This window comes from Saccopteryx leptura, chromosome 7 (assembly GCF_036850995.1).
Source record: "Saccopteryx leptura isolate mSacLep1 chromosome 7, mSacLep1_pri_phased_curated, whole genome shotgun sequence".
NCBI lineage: Eukaryota > Metazoa > Chordata > Mammalia > Chiroptera > Emballonuridae > Saccopteryx > Saccopteryx leptura.
This window is the reverse complement of record NC_089509.1, coordinates 93995513-94015970: the sequence shown is the minus strand read 5'-3', so window position 1 is coordinate 94015970 and position 20458 is coordinate 93995513. Positions and strand designations below refer to the sequence as shown.

At 43.1% G+C, this 20458-nt stretch overlaps 1 protein-coding gene across 4 annotated transcripts in view; it reads left to right on the top strand.

Annotated features, from left to right (window-relative positions):
- Nucleotides 1-20458, top strand: part of PLEKHM3 (pleckstrin homology domain containing M3) — a 193986-nt gene that overhangs the window by 89974 nt on the left and 83554 nt on the right. For 3 of the 4 annotated variants that reach the window (XR_010746655.1, XR_010746656.1, XM_066346406.1), the window contains 2 exons: nucleotides 3803-3996; nucleotides 20101-20164. Coding sequence is in view for 2 of the 4 variants with exons in the window: in XM_066346406.1 (XP_066202503.1) it covers nucleotides 3803-3996; nucleotides 20101-20164 (258 nt within the window). In the remaining 2 variants the exon portion in view is untranslated. Of the gene's footprint in view, nucleotides 1-3802; nucleotides 3997-7815; nucleotides 7860-20100; nucleotides 20165-20458 lie in introns of those variants that run through there. The other variant, XM_066346407.1, reaches the window with a different exon arrangement.

Here is a 20458-nt window from a genome sequence, read left to right as displayed (position 1 = left end):
TTATTTTTAATTTGCCTGATTTCATCTAGTTTCCGAATGGAGGTGTGGGAGGCAGTCTTTGAGTCACTTTGGCTGCTTGGTGAGAATATTAATTTAAATTTGTATGTACGGAATTTGGTCAGGTTGTCCAGGACGTCTGAAGATGATTGATTGGATTTGATAAGCAAGAGAGATGTTAGTAGATTTTTCAGAAGGCCAGTTCCCTGGGGGGAGTGGAGCGCTGGCCGTTCTCATTCACACAGAGTGCGCGTAGTCTTTTGGAGCTAACAGCAGCTCTGTAGTCCTTAGCTTGTCTTTTGAAGTCCTAGAAATTATTCAAAAAATATTTAAGTGGTGTATACTTAGCACAAGAATCAGATTGATTTATATTGACGGACTTGACGGGGTCTAGACTGAGAAAGACAACTAGACAAAATATTTTAGAGAATGTATAATTAGATAAAAACTAAACTAGACAAAAACTAAACCTGAAACCTGACTGGCCAACTAAACCTGAGATTACTGGCCACCCTCGTGTGCCAGGGTCAGGTGGCGGAGGTTATGCTGCGTCCAGCCCTGCTGCCGACCCCCCTGGGGGCGCCCCAACCTGTCCAGACCCTGTTGCTTACCAGTAAGATTCTGAGTGGTTTAATGTTCAGTTGAGTGCCATGTTCTGCCTGGGGCTGAGGAACGTCTCTCAGAGATCTCCCCCAGGCAGACGCTTTTTTGGTTTTCCAACTGCCTGGTGCCTGGGGCTGAGGAACGTCTCTCAGAGATCTCCCCCAGGCAGACGCTTTTTTGGTTCTCCTACTGCCTGGTGCCTGGGGCTGAGGAACGTCTCTCAGAGATTTCCCCCTAGGCAGGGCACCTGAAGGCCCAAATAGGCTCTCATCACCAGAAAAGTCTGGTGCATCCCGGACGAACCCCCAAATGTTGCAATGCAACCGCACTGAACAGAATTAGAGTCCAAACTGATTGAATTTGGAAAGCCTTATTTACTGGCCAGTGGTCTGTTCTCTGCACCAAGAAAGCAATGAACAGCTATGAGCTCGGGGGGGAGAGGGGTATTTATAGGCAAAATTTATAAAGTTATAATTTTTTTAGTATGTTTGTATAATATTTTTGAAAAAGTATATATTGTTTTAAGGAGAATAAACCATCTTTTTGCAATATTGTTGGCAAGATTAGATTTGCTAAGACCATAAAAAATTTTTATTTATAGCTATAGCTATAAACTAATTCTTCTTAAATATTAAACTAAATTAAATAAAAAATCCCTAACATAGGCTGGCATGCCAGCACACTATTTTGCAAAAACAGCATTTCATACCGAAATCTGAGTTCTCTCAAAAATTTCCTCCCCAGTGTAAATGATTGATTCTGAAAACAAGCGTGCTCTCAGCCTTGCTGCTGTAAGAGGCTCAGCCCAGCAGGGGTTCGTTTGCATGCTTGGGCAGCCGGGTCACAATATGCTCTGTATTCCTAACACTGGTTAATAATAACCTTGTGAAGCAGTGTCTTAGACATTATTGAAACTAGCTCTGTTTTTGTTTTTGGTAATTTCAGGTTATGAATACTGATGTCAGTAGCTGCTGTCCCATTTGTCTTGCTGCTTTTACTGTCTCTGTAAAAGACTTTTTTCCCCCCCCTTTCGGGTTTAAGTGCCACCTGAAGAGAGAAGCCTTTTAAGGCCTGGGAGACTGGCCAGTGCCCTTTGTCCCTCTGTTCACCTTCTAAAAGGTAGCATTGTTAACCTAATTCAGCAGGGCCCTGCCTCAGTATAAACACTACTCAATGGAACCAGAAAGTCTAATTGAATTGTACAATACATCATTTTTTAGCAACAGTTTCAAGTGGATTGTACTTCATTTTCCAGAACACCCTTCATTTTTTTCCTCATTTAAAATATTTAAACATAGCAAATATTTAACCATGATAAATATATTTGAACCCAATTCTGTCTTCCCCATGAATCTGTGAGCTACATGAGGCCGAGGCCATAGTTGCTTTACTCTCCAGCAAAGGCCTAATGCTTGCTACAGTGTCTGGCATGTACCTGCGACTCTGTGCCTCAAAGTGGGGCATTATTTAGTCCTGCCGACTGTTATTTCCGGTCTGGTAAAAGAGTCCGAGGTTTTGGCTAACTCTAGGGGCTTCTTTGTGAGCTGGACTTACAGAGACGGTAAACTTCATTAACTCTAACTCTGTGACCCTGCAGGACCCCAGAGGATGACAGGACACAACAGATACCTCAAAAATAATGGCTTTTAAGGAAAAAGTGATAGTTTTATTAGAAAAAAAAAATTGATGCATATTTTACATCTCTGTAAAGAACATAAACTATTATATGAGCTTTACAATAAAAGAAAACTAAGATTGAGTTTCATCAATGTGTTTTTAATCAACAAACAGTAGCCATACGTTTAGTTATCACATGCGCATACTGGTGCGTTTTCAGGGCTGGGTCCGCTCATTGTGCTCTCCTCTGTCCCATCCTTGCCCACCGAGTGAATTTCTGTCTATCTTTCTAGACCTTGAGCTGATTTCACTGCTTTGCCAGGCCTGCCCAGGCCCCTAGCTCCCTTCCCCCAGACAGTTGATTTAGTGGAACTCATCCATATTTCTTTTGTGGTAGAGGACAGGCAATGTGCTAAATGTATAGTCTGTTTTAAATACTTGTCTGTTGTACTGAACAGTGAGTCCCATGCCGGTGTGGACTGTATCCTATTTAACTTTGTTAATAAGCTTCTAGTCTTGAGTGTGAAACATAGTGGATTTTCCATTTTCTTTTTAATAAGTAAAGTTGTTTGTTTTTATGATGAATTCCAGCCTTATTCCCAGTACTGGAGAGGTTTTGGTGGAAACTTGGTGAAGACATTTTACCTTCCATAAATAGAAACTGAGCCAAGTCTCTGAATCACTACGGAGTCTGCGTCTCAGTGTCAGTGAATAGGAATGTGCAGATTTCCCCAGGTCCGATGTGTGCTCTGCATTCTTTAAGCAGCTCCCTCTGTCTCTTGGATGCATTATGTTTCTACTATTTATTTCTACCAATGACAATGACATTTTACAATCAACTTTCATCAGTTACAACCGAAGTAGACAGAGAGTTGGATGAATATATTGGCTAGAGGCAGCCTAACTTCAAAGTTGTTCTAATAAGAAAAACTTCCTGCTCGCTAAAGTGTGTGAGCCTGTTTTCTCTGCATTTAAATGAATTATGCATATAGTATTTTTTTTTCTTTTATTCCTTTTGGATTCTGTAATATGTGCATGGTTTGCCTATTTTTTGAAAGTGGCTATTTATAAGTGTTCTAGGATATAAATGCATTTATATGCATATACATATATGTATTTTTGAAATCAAAGAGTATTAATTCCTTTTACTTTTTTTTTTTTTTTTTTTTTTTACTTTTTATTTTGAAATAATTGTAGTCACAGAAAGTTGCATAGACAGTACAGAGTGGTCCAGTATCTCCTTCACCTCGTTTTCCCCATTGGTTACATCTTAAATTATTAAAGTATAATAAAAAAAAAAACTAGAAAACTATACTGGTGGTATACTGTGTAGTTCTGTGTAATTTTATCACATGTGTAGATTCATGTAATCATGTAATCAGGAAACAGAATTAATGAATTCCCTTCAATGCCAAGGTTACTTTTACCAGCTGACTTTCTGGAAGAGAGAAAGAGAAGCCAGCATTTATATTTACTTAGACGGGCTTTTTCGTTTGGCTGCGATAGTTAAGCTATGGTTCTCGGTTTGAGGGGGTGTGGGAAGCTGGGTGACTCACCGGTACTGACTGAGGACGTCTGTTTGTAGGTGTCCAAGCAGGCCAAAGAGTTTCTGGAGTACGTGTACGAAGAGCCCCTGATCGACATCCAGCAGGAGAACCCCATGCTGTACCTACACGCCGAGCCGCTGGCCACCGTGGTGCGGCTGCGGCAGCGGCTCAAATCTCTGCGAGCCTATTTGTTCAGCTGCCGGGCCGCGGTGGCCGAGGATCTGCGCCGCAGGTAAGAGTCAGAAATGTCAGCTGGCTCCAGTTTGTTTTTCTTTCCTGCCCTGGGAAGGTGGTTAGATGATCTCCAAAGGGCCTTTCCAACACAGACCATCTCCTATTCTGTGGTTCTCCCTCTGGGCTCATCTCTGACTTTTCCTCCAAGGTCCTCTATCAGGGTGAGCCAAGCTAAATGAAAATAATATCTCGGCATCGCTGCGGGCTTTTAGCCCAAGGATTGAGTTCCACAAACGGTGAAAACTTCTCTTACCTGTAGGTTAACTTGAGCTAATGATCGAGGCCGCGTCTTCATTGATCGTTTCTGTGGCGTTTTATTTACACTTTCCCCAATTTCAGTTCCTACTTATTATCAGTAAAAATAAGCATGTTTGGAATATTTCATAACTTGAAAACATTTCTCAGAGTGAACGAAGTAGGTGGCTATTCAAGTCTTATTTTCCATAGAGAAACAAACTCTGTAAGTGACGCGGGCGGCAGAGCTGGGGTTAGAGCGCGCGGCCCGGGGCACCGCCTTTCCTGCTCGCCTCGGGCGAGGCCGCCTTTTACAGCGCTGCCGTCTGAGTTCACAGAACACACAATCCGCATTAGGCTCGGATCCTCAAACTCAAGTGAAAACGTACCTGCTCCCATCAAATTCTTTCTTTTACAGTTAGATTTTACTAGCATTTAAATTCTCACTCTTGGCATATACAGACTAGCTTACACTTGACATAATTGTTGATGGTGTTCATAAGTCTCGAAAAATACCTTTTAATTTTTTGTTTTAATGGAAATGACCAAAAGCACACATTAGTCATGGATTTTGGAGGTATGCCTATGTGCATAAGAACCTTTGGAGAGTATTAAAAGTGAGATAGTTTGCTATTTGAGATCCAATTAGATTCAAAGACACCGACATAACCCCAGGCATCTGAAGAAGACATTTTTAAAACTACATGTAGATAGTGAAGAATATATAAAATCTAGACAAGCTCTCATAAAATAATAATGAAAAGGCAACTGTCATAAAGCAAAATACTTCTCAGTAGTAGTCATTCTGCTACCTAGTTGTTTTTTAAAAAGCACCAGAAGGTAGATTTGTTCTTATAAAGTCTTGGCAAATCTTAATTTTAAAATATCAGGCCTTTCCCTGGAAGGCAGTAGAATTATATGTCTCAAACGAATTTACCATCTAAACTATATACAAGATTTTTAACATTGAGAGTATGTTTGTTCTATTATTTTTAGTACCTTTTGGCTTTCCTCAAAGCTGGTTTTTCTTGTGCCTGTATTTTTAGATATTGAAATTTGCACATGGAATTATTTTAGATACCTTTCTGATATAATGTTTTACTTTGATTAAACATGCCAAATCAGAGCACACATTTAGAAATTAAATAGGAGGTCCTCCCTTCCTATGGATGACTAAGAATACCTATGCTGTTCTAGCAGTCTGGTGGTTTACCACCGTGTGCTGTGTCTTCGTCCAGACCACCAGGAAAGGAATGGGAGGCCCTGCAAGAAGGCACTCCCAAGGCTGTAAGCAGGAAGACAGTGGGGTTTCTTTCTTTCTTTTGATTTTTCTTCTTCAGACTTGTTCATTACCATTACGTAGTACAGTGCCTAGCACAAGTCAGTGCTGAATGAGTATTGAATAGGTAGACGGAAGGGAGGAGGAGAGGAGGAATGGCTACTACAGTGTCACTTTAGACCACTGAGCAATGCCTAGTAGCCCAATTCTGAGGAGGGGTCATCTTCAAATTCTTCTTTTTCTTATACTTCCCTATATGTTACTTAGCACAGTATCTGACTCATCTGAAACCCTTAAAAATAGTTGTTGAATAAACAAACTAAAGAACAAATCTAATCAGTCAAAAAATGATTTAGTTGGTTCTGTTTCTGGGATATGTCTCAAATATTCCCTCTCTTTCTCCCTTCCAGTACAGTACCCTGGTTCTGGAATGTGTTCATGTTTACCTATCTCAGGATATCGCAGTAATCCTTCTGTCTACTCTGTCTCACATAGTTTCTTCCCTCTCCAATCAAACCTTCATGTGAGACAGGTTATTAAAGAATAAGTGTGGAACTCAAGATCTGCCCAAATCTAGTTCATTAGTATTGCTCTACTCTCTCAAATATCTTGCACTTCACACAGATAATTAGTTTTGTTACTTTAGTTTCTCTGTGTTTATATGCTTGAGGTTACCATGTCTTTCAAACCTGGCACAGAGTATACCAGTAACAAGCATTCTTTGTATAGCTTTGGGGGAGGGGCAGTAAAGGGAACTGGCATTCTTGAGTTGTTTAGAATCTTTTTTGATTTATTTTGAAATATGACTATTTAGTAGAAAATGTCTAAGAGATTCTCTGGGATATTCATACTTCTTGCAACTGGGCCATACTTAATATCAATTCTGCCTAATTTAGTGCCTACAAAAATAACCACAGATGCAGAGAACCAGTGCCCACCTAATATGCTAATATCCTGTTGCCAGAGATCATCTCCTACCTCCCTTCACTTGTCTATGGAATATGACTTCTGAAAACAAAATCAGCCAGCAGTATCATTAGAGATGATGAGCTGACCCGAAAGCAGTGTCCCCGGTTCCCTTTGTTTCACCTTGGGGGGTACAACTGAAGTGGAGGAGTCTAGACAGTGAGAAGAACCTGCTGGACACTACTGAGCTTACATATCCTGATAGACGTTAAAAGAGAGAGAGTTGACAGGCAGTAGGGGAACAGAAAAGAGCAAAAAAAAACCCCGTTCTTATCTGCTTGTAAAAGGCATTCTCTCTCCTTGCCTGGTTTTTACCTCAGAAGAAGAGTAGCCATTAATCTCTAGCAAGTAGGCCCAACATGCTGAAGACTTGTCAGCACCATATAAACAGAATAAAGCAAACTGTTAATATTGCTGTCGCGAGAAAACTGAAAACAGACTGATTAATTGTATTGGCGCTCGACCGCCAGGGAGCTAACTTTGGTTGTCGCCTTATTAGGAAAGTCGCAGTTTGCTTTTAGGCCTTTCATTATGATGACCGCCCAGTTTTCATCCTCACTGTTTTTGTTATTGTTGTTAAATGAACGCCTTGCTCTTGAACCCATACTGCAAATCTTGACTGGCAGAGGTGATTTGTTTGGAAAAAGTCAGTGTCTCCCATGAAGTCTAAAATGTTTACAGTGCTGACAATTCAGTTTCTGAGGACTCCCAGATGGTGGCCCTGGATTGGTTCAAGGCCTAGTTAACTTCTCCTGAGAAGGGTTATTTACAGTGTCCACACGGGAAGGTGCCTGAAGAACTGCGGAAAAGCGCAGCACTGTCAGGGCACATCTGGACCAGCGGCCCGCAGGGAAGTCTTTGGGAAGGCCCCGAAGCCGAGCTGGTCGGGACCTCAGCCGAGTACCCCCGAACCCGGAACAGTAGGATGCACATGAAAGGCAGAAGTCACAAATGGGCACCGAGACACATTCTCTTCGGCCTTTCAGAGATGGCCCCCACCAGGTTTTTAAATTGTTGAAATGGTGGCTGACATTTCAGTAATGAGGAGTTTTCATGAACATACACAGTGAAGCTGGCTGGCTGGCTCCTCTGGGGAACTGAGCAGCCCGGATTCCACAGGGCGCCGGGCGCTGCAGCGCAGCGGGCAGCGTGGCGCTGGGCTCTCTCCTCTGCCCGGTCTGCGCGCTCTTGTCTCCCCGTCCCAGTGCCACGTGGTAGAAAACACACTGCTGCCCTGTTTTCTCAACTCCAGCCTATTTCATTTATTGATGCTGGGACCTGTGCCCATGTAACGTAATTATAATTGTATCAATTAAAAATTACGTTCGGTCTAACCAGGCGCAGTGGATAGAATGTCGGACTGGGATGCAGAAGACCCAGGTTGGAAACCCTGAAGTCGCCGGCTTGAGCACAGGCTCATCTGGCTTGAGCACAGGGTCACTGGCACGAGTGTGGGATCGTAGATGTCGCTGCCTTGAGCAAGGGGTCACTCGATCTCCTGCCCCCCCTTCAAGGCACATATGAGACAGCAATCAATGAACAACTAAGGTGCCGCAACGAAGAATTGATGCTTCTCATCTCTCTCCCTTCCCTGTCTGCCTGTCCCTCTCTCTGACTGTATCTCTGTCCAAAAAAAAAAAAAATTACTTTTGCATGAATTTGTAATTTGTTCTTTACAATAGCCCCTTTAAATAGGGGGGACAGATGGTATTTAGATAGGAGAGGAAGAACTGGCACTCCGAGGTGCCAGAGCTGCTGAGTGCTGGGGTCCGCAGCCGGAACCCAGCTTCGCTGCGGCTCCCCGGGTGCCTCGGCCGCTGCTGGAGCCCAGAGGCCTCCGGACTCTGCACAGAAGCTGCTTTCTCTTCTGAAGCCTGGGCTGAGGTCACAGAGGACTGTGAGGCAGGTGGGAGCCGGCAGTGCTATCAGAGCAGGGGTGGGGTGGCGACCTGGACGCCCCCGGCTCCCGCCGCCCAGCCAGCCCTGCAGAGGAAGCGGGCAGGCGGCTGGGCGCTCACTGTGCAGGTTGTGCACGTTAGCTAGTTGGTGCTGCCCGGCCCTGTGCCTCCCCAGACCTGTACATTTAAACCAAAACTGTGAGGAAGCCTATAGGGTTGTTGTACATGTGTCTGTAGCCAAAACAAACGTGCGTATTACCACCTGCTTCTCACTATCATTTTATAAAAGAACATAGTAACACTAAAAATTAAAAAGAAGGCAAACAGCCTCAGAAATTGAACAGCTTTTTAAAATCAAATAGATTTAAATTTATGCTGCTATTTTTTTTCCTTCTCATTTTACCTTGGGATGCTAAAAACATCACCAGACTGATACCAGCTGTTTGGACCAGCTTTTCAGAAATCCCGATTTAAGTCATATTTTCTCCTTTGAGTGAAGTGAAAGCATCCAGTCCAGGAAAGACTTTCTGGAGGTGAATGCAGATGCTTAAGCGTTTCCCATTCTCTGTCGAGACGTGCTTTGGGGACTTGGGGTGCCTGGTGAATACAAAGTTTCTATTATGATATAAATTTAAACCTGGTTTCTCTCCAACACTAGTTGAAGCCAATAGGTAAGATTAAGCCTAGTCTCCCAGTTTCTTAGAGCAGAATTGTGTCAGTTTGAAGGATATATTGGTCCTACTTGTTTATCAAATTTAGTTTTTGGCTTAGACCATTCTGAAGCAATTTAACAGTTTAATTGTGAGTCTGAAGAGATGAAAAGTGATTCTTCTACCTTCTAAATAGCCTTTTCCTGTCTCCGGCTTCACATTTATATGAAATTATACTTATGTCCAGCACTGGTTCTCAGTGACGTATCAGCCTGACTGAACAATGAGGAATGTCTGTCATAAAGATTGCCATTTTTGTTAACATCATTTATCCCGAAACATCAGAGAAAACAAGTGTATGTGTGCATTGTCAGAATCTCATTGCTTCCTCTTCCTTCACACAAAATTTAGCAGCTTGCTAAGCTTTTAAAGAAGTCCCCCTAAATGTCACTTGCTTTACTAAGATTCTCTTTCCTCTCCTTCCCTTGTTACTCCAGGGAGAGCTGTCTTTCTAATGAGTTCCCTGAAGGGAGGCTAAGTTCAAAGGTTGAACTGTCCTTGAGATGCCTATTAATGTGTCCAAAACTGAGCTCCTGATGTCCCTGCCCCCACCCCTTTGCAGACTGTCCTCCTGCAGACTTTCTGTCTGGCTTAGTGGCACCTCCGTCCATCCAGGTGTTCAGGCCAAACTCCTTTCTCTCATGTTCCACATCCTGTCCATCAGCAAATCTTGTCAGCTTCAAATTCCATCCACTTATCACCTCTTCCACTGCAGCTGCCCAGGTCCAAGCCACTGTCTTTCTCTTGAATTATTTTCCCTGAGTTATTGCAGTAACTTATCTCCCCCTCCAGTGTGTTCTTAAGACTACAGCTAGAGTTAACATGTAGATTAGATGATGTCACCCCGATCCAAACTATCTAATAGCTTCACCCCTTGCTCCAAGTAAAAGCAACGGTCCTAAGCGGTCTTGTCCCCCATTACCTCTCTGCCCTCTTCTCACTCCTTTCCCCTCATTTACTCTGCTCCCATCACACTGGCCTTTCTGTTGAACACACCAAATAGGCTTCTCCGTGAGCTCTATACTTGTTCTTTCCCCAGATAACCACATAGCTTGCTTCCTTACCTCCTTTATGAAGCATTCTTCTTTACCTTAATGAAACATCCTTGACCATTCTACTTAAAATCTCAACCAATGTCAAGGGGATGTAAAGTACGGCACAGGGAATAGAGCTCATAGTATTGTAATAACTATACGTGGTATCAATGGGTACAAGACTTGTGGGGTGGTCACTTCGTAACATACATAAATGCCTAATAACTATGTTGTATACCTGAAACTAATATAATATTGTGTGTCAACTGTCATTTAAAATAAATAAATAAATAAATATGAGTAAAAAAAAAAAGTAAATAATCATGACATAAATCTAAAAAACTTTTTAAATTAAAAAAAATTGCAACCATTGTCACGCACTTCCTGTCTTTATTTCTTTTCTGCTTATTATCACAGAAAGTGGTGTTTTGTTTTGTCTGTCTCGCTCTCTTAGGCCATTGTGTGTAGGTATGGAGGTTGTGTTTGGTTCAACCTGTAGAGCCACATGCAGTGGTCCTGCTCTTCCCACCAGATGTCATCTACAAAAGGGCATGGCTTTTTGTCTGTTTGTTCATTGCTGTATCCCCAGGGCCTAGACCAGGGGTCCCCAAACTATGGCCCGCGGGCCACATGCGGCCCCCTGAGGCCATTTATCCGGTCCCCGCCGCACTTCTGGAAGGGTACCTCTTTCATTGGTGGTCAGTGAGAGGAGCATAGTTCCCATTGAAGTACTGGTCAGTTTGTTGATTTAAATTTACTTGTTCTTTATTTTAAATATTGTGTTTGTTCCCGTTTTGTTTTTTTACTTTAAAATAAGGTATGTGCAGTGTGCATAGGAATTTGTTCATAGTTTTTTTTATAGTCCGGCCCTCCAACGGTCTGAGGGACAGTGAACTGGCCCCCTGTGTAAAAAGTTTGGGGACCCCTAGCCTAGACCATACCTGACATATAGTGCTGGCTAATAAATATTTGTTGAACTACTTAATTAAATGAATAAAGTACTATCACCAAGATTCTGCCCACTTAATTTGGTAAACCTATGTGTTTCTTACTATAAAAAATATATATACTGTTCATCATAGAAAACCTAAATAAGAAAGCTACCCATTATTCTACCACTTTGGTGCACTCTTTCCAGACATTTTCTTCTGAGCTTCACACTGTACCTCCCTCCTACTTTTAACCCAATCAGTTCACTTAGTATACTGTATCCTTTTATGCTAGTAACTGCCTAAAGCATCATGACTCACTGAGCGAAAATGGTGTTTTGATGTGTGAACATACCTATGTGTTATTGATCTTGGAGGAAGTAAATGAGGACATTATTCAGTGTACCTAACAAAAGATTGCACGAGCTGATAATGGATGAGCTGGGAGAAATCATTTCAGAGCAATACCTTCTCCCCCACGCCAAAACAAAGCCAGACATACCAGGTGGAGGGATTTTCTGACAGAAAGGAAAGATTGCATACTGTTGTAAATTAGATACATTTAATTTAGGAGGCTAGCTTATTAAGAGTATATCTGTTGGGATAGCCTAGTTCTTAAAACACAGTCTATACCAACTGGACTTGCTGTGAGCTGCATTATGAGGACTGTCTTATAACTAAAATCTGAGACCACAGTGTGCAGTTATTAGCCAACAAAGTCTGGTTAATATTGAATTTTAGAAGAATAGGCCCATTTTAGCAACAATATTATCACTAAATTAGTCTCATTAAGGACCAGTAATTATTAGCACTTCCAAGTGTATAGATAACCCTTTTTAAGCTCAATAAATAAATACAACTCTTTATGTTCTCTGTAAGATTTAATACTAGCCAGACTTTGTGGCTAGTTTTCATGTTAGCTAATTAAAAGTGTCATTGGCTGCTTTGGGGGCTTTAGTCTCAACAGTTTAGCTGCATGAACCTATCAGGACTCAGAAACTACTAAAACACAGGATTTCTTTCTTTCTTTTTAAAGCAATCATTCTTATTCTACGTCAAGAATTCCTTTTCCCTTGGATGGCTTCCAGAACTGAGGTTTATAAGTCATCCAACCTCCTGATCTAATAGCTCCAGCCCCTTCATTTTATCTATAGATCTCATTCAGCAAATTATATAAATCTATACCAATATCAACACTGTCATTCAAAACTAAACAGATAAATAAACTTTGAAAAAGAATTATAGCAAGTTATATATTAATTTTACTATAATATACACATAGCTTTTACTGAGAAATGAAAGCTAGAAAGTGATTTTATCTTATTCTGAGATTAAATGAAGTATACCTAAATTATTTAAAATCATTTTCTCAGAGACAAAAAATAAAACTTATTGCAGGAAAAGTATTATATTCTTGGAACTGTTAAAAAAATACCATAATAATTTGAATTAGGATCTATAATAACTGTGCTATAGTCTGTCACTTTTATAATCAGACCCCAGAATAATCACAACCAAAATTGCTTCCCAAGTATTTCTACTCTAGGTAGATTGTTGCTAAGAAACTTAAGCACAATTTCTGAATGAGCAGGTAAAAGAAGCCCTTATTTCCTATAATCATCTACCAAGATATAACATCTGATGGGATGTTGCCACTTTTTCAGCCAATGAGATTAGCAAAATGAGTTTTCTAGAAAAAAATGATTGAAGTTTGTTTCTTCCATATGGGTTGCTATAGAAATATCTGCCTTTGATTTCAAATTGTTTTTCCATTAGCGGGGAGCATGGCTGGACATATGAGTCCTGTTTACATCCAGCCGAATGTAACTATTTCAGGAAGTTTGCAGCTCCTATCAAGAACACCAAATTGCATCTCCCTGGGGATGCTTCAGAGCGCTCTTTGCTGATTTCGGTGTGAGAGCGTGTGCCCTCCCAAGGCAAGACACTGAGGCTCTCAACCAGCATGAATTACCCACCCGGGAACACATATTCCTGGAAAATACAGTAATAATGCATGAATACATGATTTTCCTTTTCATATTATTCCTTACGCACCTCTCCCCATATTCTTCCTATAGATACTTACCATTGAGAATCGAAATTGGAGGTTGATTGTGTGTGTGTGAAAGGAAGGTGGGGACAGTGAGATCTTTTCTTTCAAGTCTATTACATGTATTGTGATATTTCCATTACAAACATTTCAATCATTGGGTTTTTAAATGCCAATTGTGCAACTCCAACAACTGAGCCTTAGGGAAATGGCAATGTTATTAAATCTATCAGAATCCTGCAAAGGGCCTGCCTACTTCAGAGCCCAACTTGAGTCCTTTCCCCTCATGAGCATGAGGGCTTGGTGGAAGCTGAGTTCAAGTCCTCAGAAATTAGTCAGGTTACATGAGTTTTGATGTATTTGACTCAGTGTCCTGGTACAGAGTGGAACGAGGACCCCCTACCTTTTTTGTAAAGACTCCTGCCTTTGATTTCATAGGCAATTATCTCTGCATTTTTTAACCTCAAGTACCAGCTGCATACTATAAGGGCTCTGAATCATAGATGATCTTTTCCCTTAATTTTCATCTTTTCTCACCTTTCTCATTAGAGCAATCTATAATGAAGCCTGAGTTACCTTCTCGGTGGTCAGGCAGTTCTAAAGGTGATAAATTAGAAAATATTGGCACTAGAAATGATTGTGCTAGTTGGTTTTCATGATCCTGCAGCAGCCTTCTTCATTGTATCAGAGAACTTGATAATGCCCCCTGCCAGTGATGGCTGAGGGAAGTGTAGGTTGGCTCCTCGTGTTTGTCCTCTGGCCCGGGTCAGGACCAACCAGATGAACTTGCCTTGGCATGAGCGGGCTGTCCTCGTGATTGGCCTGCTGGAGAAATGCTGTCAGACCTGATGATTAATAGGCCCGTGGTGCAGTGAGGTCACTTAATGGACAGAAAATCCAAAACACAGCAGCCTCCTCAGAAAACAAAAGGCAGCTCCCTACCGCAGCAGAAATCCTGTTTACCAAAGATGGCTAAGTCAGATAACCTTCAGTCAGTTTGGGGCTTCGATTCCTGCTATGTTGAAGTTTGGAGGGGACACAGGAGAAATTAGTAACCACTTTTTAAGAGAATGCAGGGTGTGTGTGAGTGTGTGTGTGTGTGTGTGTGTGTGTGTGTGAGAGAGAGAGAGAGAGAGAGAGAGAGAGAGAGAGAGAGAGAAAGAGCTTCCAGCTGTGTCCACACTGCGTTTCCTTGAGGCCTTTCCAGGGCCGGGCCCCGCCGTCATGTCCATCCCTTGTCCCAGCTGTGATATCTGCAGCTTCTGCTTCTGCACCAGCTTCTCCATTTTCTCATGTAAATATGCCCAAGTCTCTCCCATCTTTAAAAAAAGAATCCTGTCTTAGTCCTACATCTCTCTTTAACTATGGCCCAATTTCTCTCCTTTCCTTTAGAGTTAGCTTCCTGCAAGAGTAATCCAACTGTTCACCCCCCTCTTCCTCCCTGAAACCCTTCTGGCTGAGGTCTCCGTGACTTCCTGTCCGTCCAATCCAGCAGCCACTCAGGCCTTGTGAGAGCCTCCCTCCTGCCATCCGACCTCTCCGCTGCCGGACCCTCCTCCTTCCTTGACTTCCCTGCCCCCCACCCGCCCCCTCAAGCTCCTTCCTAGTCTTCCTGCAGCCACTCCCTAACTAGTACTGTTTGCCAAGGTCCGGTCCTTTCTGTTTCTCTCATAAGTGCTGTCCTGGGCTGGGATTCGTTCTCGTGGCTTCCCCTAACACCCATAGGCTGGGGACACACAGATCTCCTACCTGACTCCTGGGCACCTCTACTTGGACATGGACAGAGCCAGTCCTCTGCCCTGACAGCTGAGCTGCCCTTTCTCAGACACAACTCCTCTTCCTTGTCCCCAGTGTCAGTCACTGAAACTACCAATGACATCTACTGGAGCAGCTAGAAAATTGGGAATAACCCCCAACTCCTTCCTGGCCTTCACTTCTCATCATGCCCTGTGGATTCCGCTACAGAAATCTGTCTTTCTGGAGATTGCTCTCGAACTCCAGACAACTATTTAAATTCTTTTCAGGCCGCCATTTCTCATCTATTTTACCAAAAAAATAAAAAATAAATCCTTCCTTATATCCTCCACTCCCTATCCCATTAGGCCATCAGTGATATTTTTTAAGAGATAGAGAGACAGGAAGATGGGTGTGTGGGGGGTGAGTAAGAAGCATCAACTTATAGTTACATCACTTTTAGTTGTTCATTAATTGCTTTTCATGCATACTTGGACCGGGAGCTCAAGCCAAGCCACTGACCCCCTTGCTCAAGCCAGTGACCTTGGGCTCAAGCCAGCGACATTGAGCTTCAAACCAGCAACCTCTGGGGTCAAGCCAGTGACCTTAGGATCATGTTGATGATCCCTCACTTAAACCAACCAGCCCATGCTCAAGCTGGCGACCTCAGGGTTTCGAACCAGGGTTCTCAGCGTCCTAGGTTGACATTCTCTCCACTGCGCTGTTACTGGTCAGGCCATCAGCTATCTTTTAAAGGCCTAAATCTGACCATGTCATTCTCCTGCTTCAGGCGCCGCAGTCATTTTAGGGCATTCAAGACCTGTCATGTCTAGCTACTTCCTGTCTCTCTAAGCTCATACCCAGCAGTTTACACCATGCCAACATGCACATGGGTACAGCTCCTGCATCCGCACAGACCCGGTTCTCTGAGAGCTTTATACTCACTCTGGCCTCTCTGCTGTTACCCACCTGCTGCTTCCACCTGTAATGCCCGACCTTCCACTTGTTCAGATGGACGGACTTGTCGGTTCTCTGAGGCTGTTTTTTTACCAAGTATTCTGCAGGTTTTCCTCACCCCTGCACCGACTACGGATCTCAGCACTCCACATTGTGAACGCGAACTGTTTCCTTACTCACCTCTTTACCCCACTGGTCTGCATATTCTCTGATACACTTCACTTGGACTTCAAATCTCCAGGGCCTAGCACAAAGCCTGTCACATGTCATGTACCCAGCATCTATTATTGTGATAAAATATATGCTGATTTTAGGTTTTCACCATAGTGACAAGTCTCAGATCATAAGGCTGGACTTTATTTGCATTATATTCATGGGAGATATGATCACATGTTGTGTTTTCTGACAAAAAAATGCAAATAATCATCCATTTTTTCTTGAATATATTAATAGTAAAAATGTCGACCTTTCTCAAGGGGACATCAAACTTTGCCTCCCAGACATGAACAGCTCCCCAAACACTCCTGGAAGCGGCTGCAAATTTATCTCTGCCTCTCCTGCAGAGCCTCATCCTCTCCTAGTCAGCGGCCTTAGGCAGCTCCCTGCTCCCTGAGCATGCCATAGGCCTGCTTCTACACACCCCCTTCCACTGCTCAGAGTCTCGGGGGAACTGGCCCTGGGAGTCCCCACCCATCCCGTCCCTTGTCCCTTTCCTGGAGCGCTCCTGTCAGAGGGGCCAACCTGTACAGCTAAGGCCCAGCAGGGAAAATCCCATGGCGTCACCCTGATGGGAGTTGCTCAGGCTTTCCTGGGCTTGGCTTTTATGTCATTATTTGCCCTGTGGATGGTCTGCCTAAGGAAGATATTCAGAGAACGTCTTGCAAATTCAGTCCTCCTTGAAGACCAAGGCAACGGGGAGGAGGAAGAATCTGACAGCAGAAGTAATCCTCATTTTCTGACCCTGCCTCCGCAACCCTAACCTCCTCTGTGCAGGACATTGTGTCCCTACCTCTAAATAGCTGCAAAATGGCTTTTTCTTCTTTTACTTACATTAAAAAAGGCATCAGGGACACGTTTTAATATCTCTCAGCCTTCCCTCTGAGGAAATTTATTCTCATATTTGCCTTCAGTGTTTTTGTGCTACAGTATCAGTCATGCTGGGGGGAAAAAGCTGATTGGCATTATCTGTACTAAAAGTCTTTATTTTTTTATGGCCTCCGCTAAATCTGGACAAAACATCTTCTCCAGACACAATAAGCTCAGTTCCTTTATCTTTTCTGCATATATTGCATTTTCCAGTTCTTTATGTGTGTTGGGACCGACCTTGTGTAAATTGCAGTGTTAGAATTAGACACTGAGGAGTAATAGACAGGAGGAGACAGTAGGTAGATGCTTCCAGGGGGGGGGTGTGGGGGGGCTCATCATCTCTTCTAAAGGGAGAGAGAAAATAAACACTTGTGAAATAAATGTACACACAGAGAAACACTAAATAAATGCATACTTAACTTTAGCTATACAAATGATGTTCAAGGAGTGTTAGAGATGATTGTGTCCAACGTTGGTTAGTTATTGTGAGAACAAGAATGAACTGTTTGGAAGCAAGAAGGACCAAGAATATACAATGGGGGCCCTGGCCGGTTGGCTCAGCGGTGGAGCGTCGGCCTGGCGTGCGGGGGACCCGGGTTCGATTCCCGGCCAGGGCACATGGGAGAGGCGCCCATTTGCTTCTCCACACCCCCCTCCCTCCTTCCTCTCTGTCTCTCTCTTCCCCTCCTGCAGCTGGGGCTCCATTGGAGCAAGGATGGCCCGGGCACTCGGGATGGCTCCTTGGCCTCTGCCCCAGGCGCTGGAGTGGCTCTGGTCGTGGCAGAGCGACGCCCTGGTGGGCAGAGCATCGCCCCCTGGTGGACAGAGCTTCGCCCCTGGTGGGCGTGCCGGGTGGATCCCGGTCGGGCGCATGCGGGAGTCTGTTTGACTGTCTCTCCCCGTTTCCAGCTTCAGAAAAAAAAAAAAAGAATATACAATGGGGAAAGGACAGTCTCATAAATAATTAGTGTGGGAAAATTGGACGGCCACATGCAAAAGAATGACACTGGGCCTGTATCTTACACCATACACACCAGCAGTTAGCACAACACCTGGCTTCTTTCTGGCACTCGGTGTTTATTGACTAAATAACTGGCTATAGTATCTAGGAAAGGAATGCCTGTGTGATTTGGTTTGTAAATTTATCATTCTTATATCCTGTATACTCTCAGTCTTAGAACTTTGGGGTTTTGGAGCAGGAAAAAGTTTAAGTAGCAAAACATTGCAGATAACGCCACCCGGCATTTGTCCCTGCACCAGTTCATTGCCTTCCTCCTCTCTCTCTCTAGCTGATCTGGAGAGTACAAACTAATGGAAGAGGCAGAAGCTAATTTTGAAGTGATTTTTCTGCCTACTCACTTGGTTTACTCTGTCTCCATCTATCTGCCCTGCTGCCACCTTGCTGTCATTTTACCTTATTTAAGGGATTTCATTAATAAGTAATCACCTTTGCAAAGATTATGCTTCCAGTTCAGCTGTGCTAAGACATCCTGTGTCCTGTCTTAGATTTTTGTACATTGCTATCCTTATCCCACTGAAAGACTGTGTCCTATGTTTGCACATATGTTTAGGTCTTCAGTCTTCATTTTATTTTATTTTATTATTTTTTAACTGAGAGGAGGGAAGACAGACTGACAGACTCTTGCATGCACCCTGACTGAGATCTACCTGGCAACCCCAGTCTGGAGCCAATGCTGTGTGCATCTGGGGCCATGCTCCCAACTGAGCTATTTTTAGCACCTGAGGTGGCGGCTCCACAGAGCCATCCTCAGTGCCCAGGGCCAATGAGCTTAAATCAATCAAGCCATGGCTGCAGGAGGGAAAGAGAGAGAAGAGGAGGGAGAAGTGGAGAAGCAGATGGTCGCTTCTCCTGTGCGTCCTGACTGGGAATCAAACCCAGACATCCACATGCCAGGCCAACACTCGACCACTGAGCTAACTGGCCAGGGCTTCTAGTTTTCTTATAAATGCTTAAGTTCCTATATATTTAGCTGCTATAATTATAAGGAGAGTGTTTGTTTTGTTTAACACTGATTTCTGGGTTCTATCCATGTTTATGTCCTGTTATTTTCTAAAAGTTCCCCAAGGGATTCTAATGACATCCAAGGGTGGGATCCACCATGGTAGACCCTTAGAAATAAATACCCCATGCATGACTCCTTTCAGTAATGACATTGTATCATAATTATCAATGTATATACCTTTCCCTCACTTGAATTTATGCTTCTTGAACTCAGGTACTAGAGTTGTCTCATTCATAATTGGATTCCTAGTGCCTGATGTAGTGCTTGGCACGTAGTGGACAGTCATAAATGTTAATTGAATAAATTGGTGGTTTCTTTCACTTAAGATACAAGAAAATTGCATAGTACCATGTAAGAAAAAGAGAGAAAATGCTAGAACCATGAGTTTTGTTTTATTTGTGTGTATGGTGGCAGGATGGTGGTGGTGGTGTTTTCTAACCATCTACACTTTGGTACCTATGTCCTTATCCATAATCTGTTGTTTTATGTTTTTTGTGTTTTTTTTTAAATTTCATTCACTGCCATTTATCTGATGTAATGAACTGACAGCAACAAAAGATACTGGGCTTTGTCAAGGAGTCCCAATTTGAACTATTTTGTTCCATTATTCGCATTTGTACCTAGATTCTAAAACTGATCATCACTATACATGTAAGAAGATTGTTCATTGATGTGATATTGAGCACTACTGTCCCTACTAATGAAATCCATAGGAGCCTCCAGATGAAAGACACACAGGTTGCCACTTCAATGACTTTCTCAATTCCAAAATCTATTAATTTAGAATAATGGAGCTGGAAAGATATTTAGAGAATGGAGTTCAGTCACCTTCCTTCTACAGTGAAGAAGCTGCAGAAGGTCTTGTGACTCGCCTGGAATGACACAGCTTGTTAGGGACACAGCTGGTACAGGACACCTGGTGCTCCAGCCCTCAGGCCTGGACACTTCCTGGTACTTAAGCACCTCAGATTACATTAGGAACCAAAGATCAGACGTTTACTTCTATCTTGCTATCTGTGTTAGGAAGAAAAATATCTGGAAAAGGTATGATTACAGATTTCTCAGAGGACACGAGGGGGAGTCGAGGTGGAGAGGGGAGGAGACAGACAAAAGGGATCTTGAATGAGACTTTGAAACTATCAGAAAAAGTATGTTTTGTGTCAGCACCACAGTTCATTTGTGTTTCTGTCCTTGTTTTCAGAATTTTCCCCAGAGAATACCTCCTTCAACAGATCCACCTGTATTCCCTCGCAGACCTGCAGCAGGTAAGTACTCAGAGGGGCCATTTCTTTTCTGTCTTCTCCGTGGGGCGTGTCTTTGGTGGTTATGGTCCTGGCACTGCATTCTGCCATCATTTGCAGAGGTAGTTTTCTCTGCAAGCCCTGATGATCGATTAGTTTCTATTCAGGATGGAAAAAATAAACTTAATGTAAAAAGCTATTCCAGGTCTGTCCTGTGGTGGCACAGTGGATCAAGCGTCGACCTGGAACACTGAGGTCACAAGTTCAAATCCCTGGGCTTGCCTGGTCAAGGCACATATAGGAGTTGATACTTCCTGC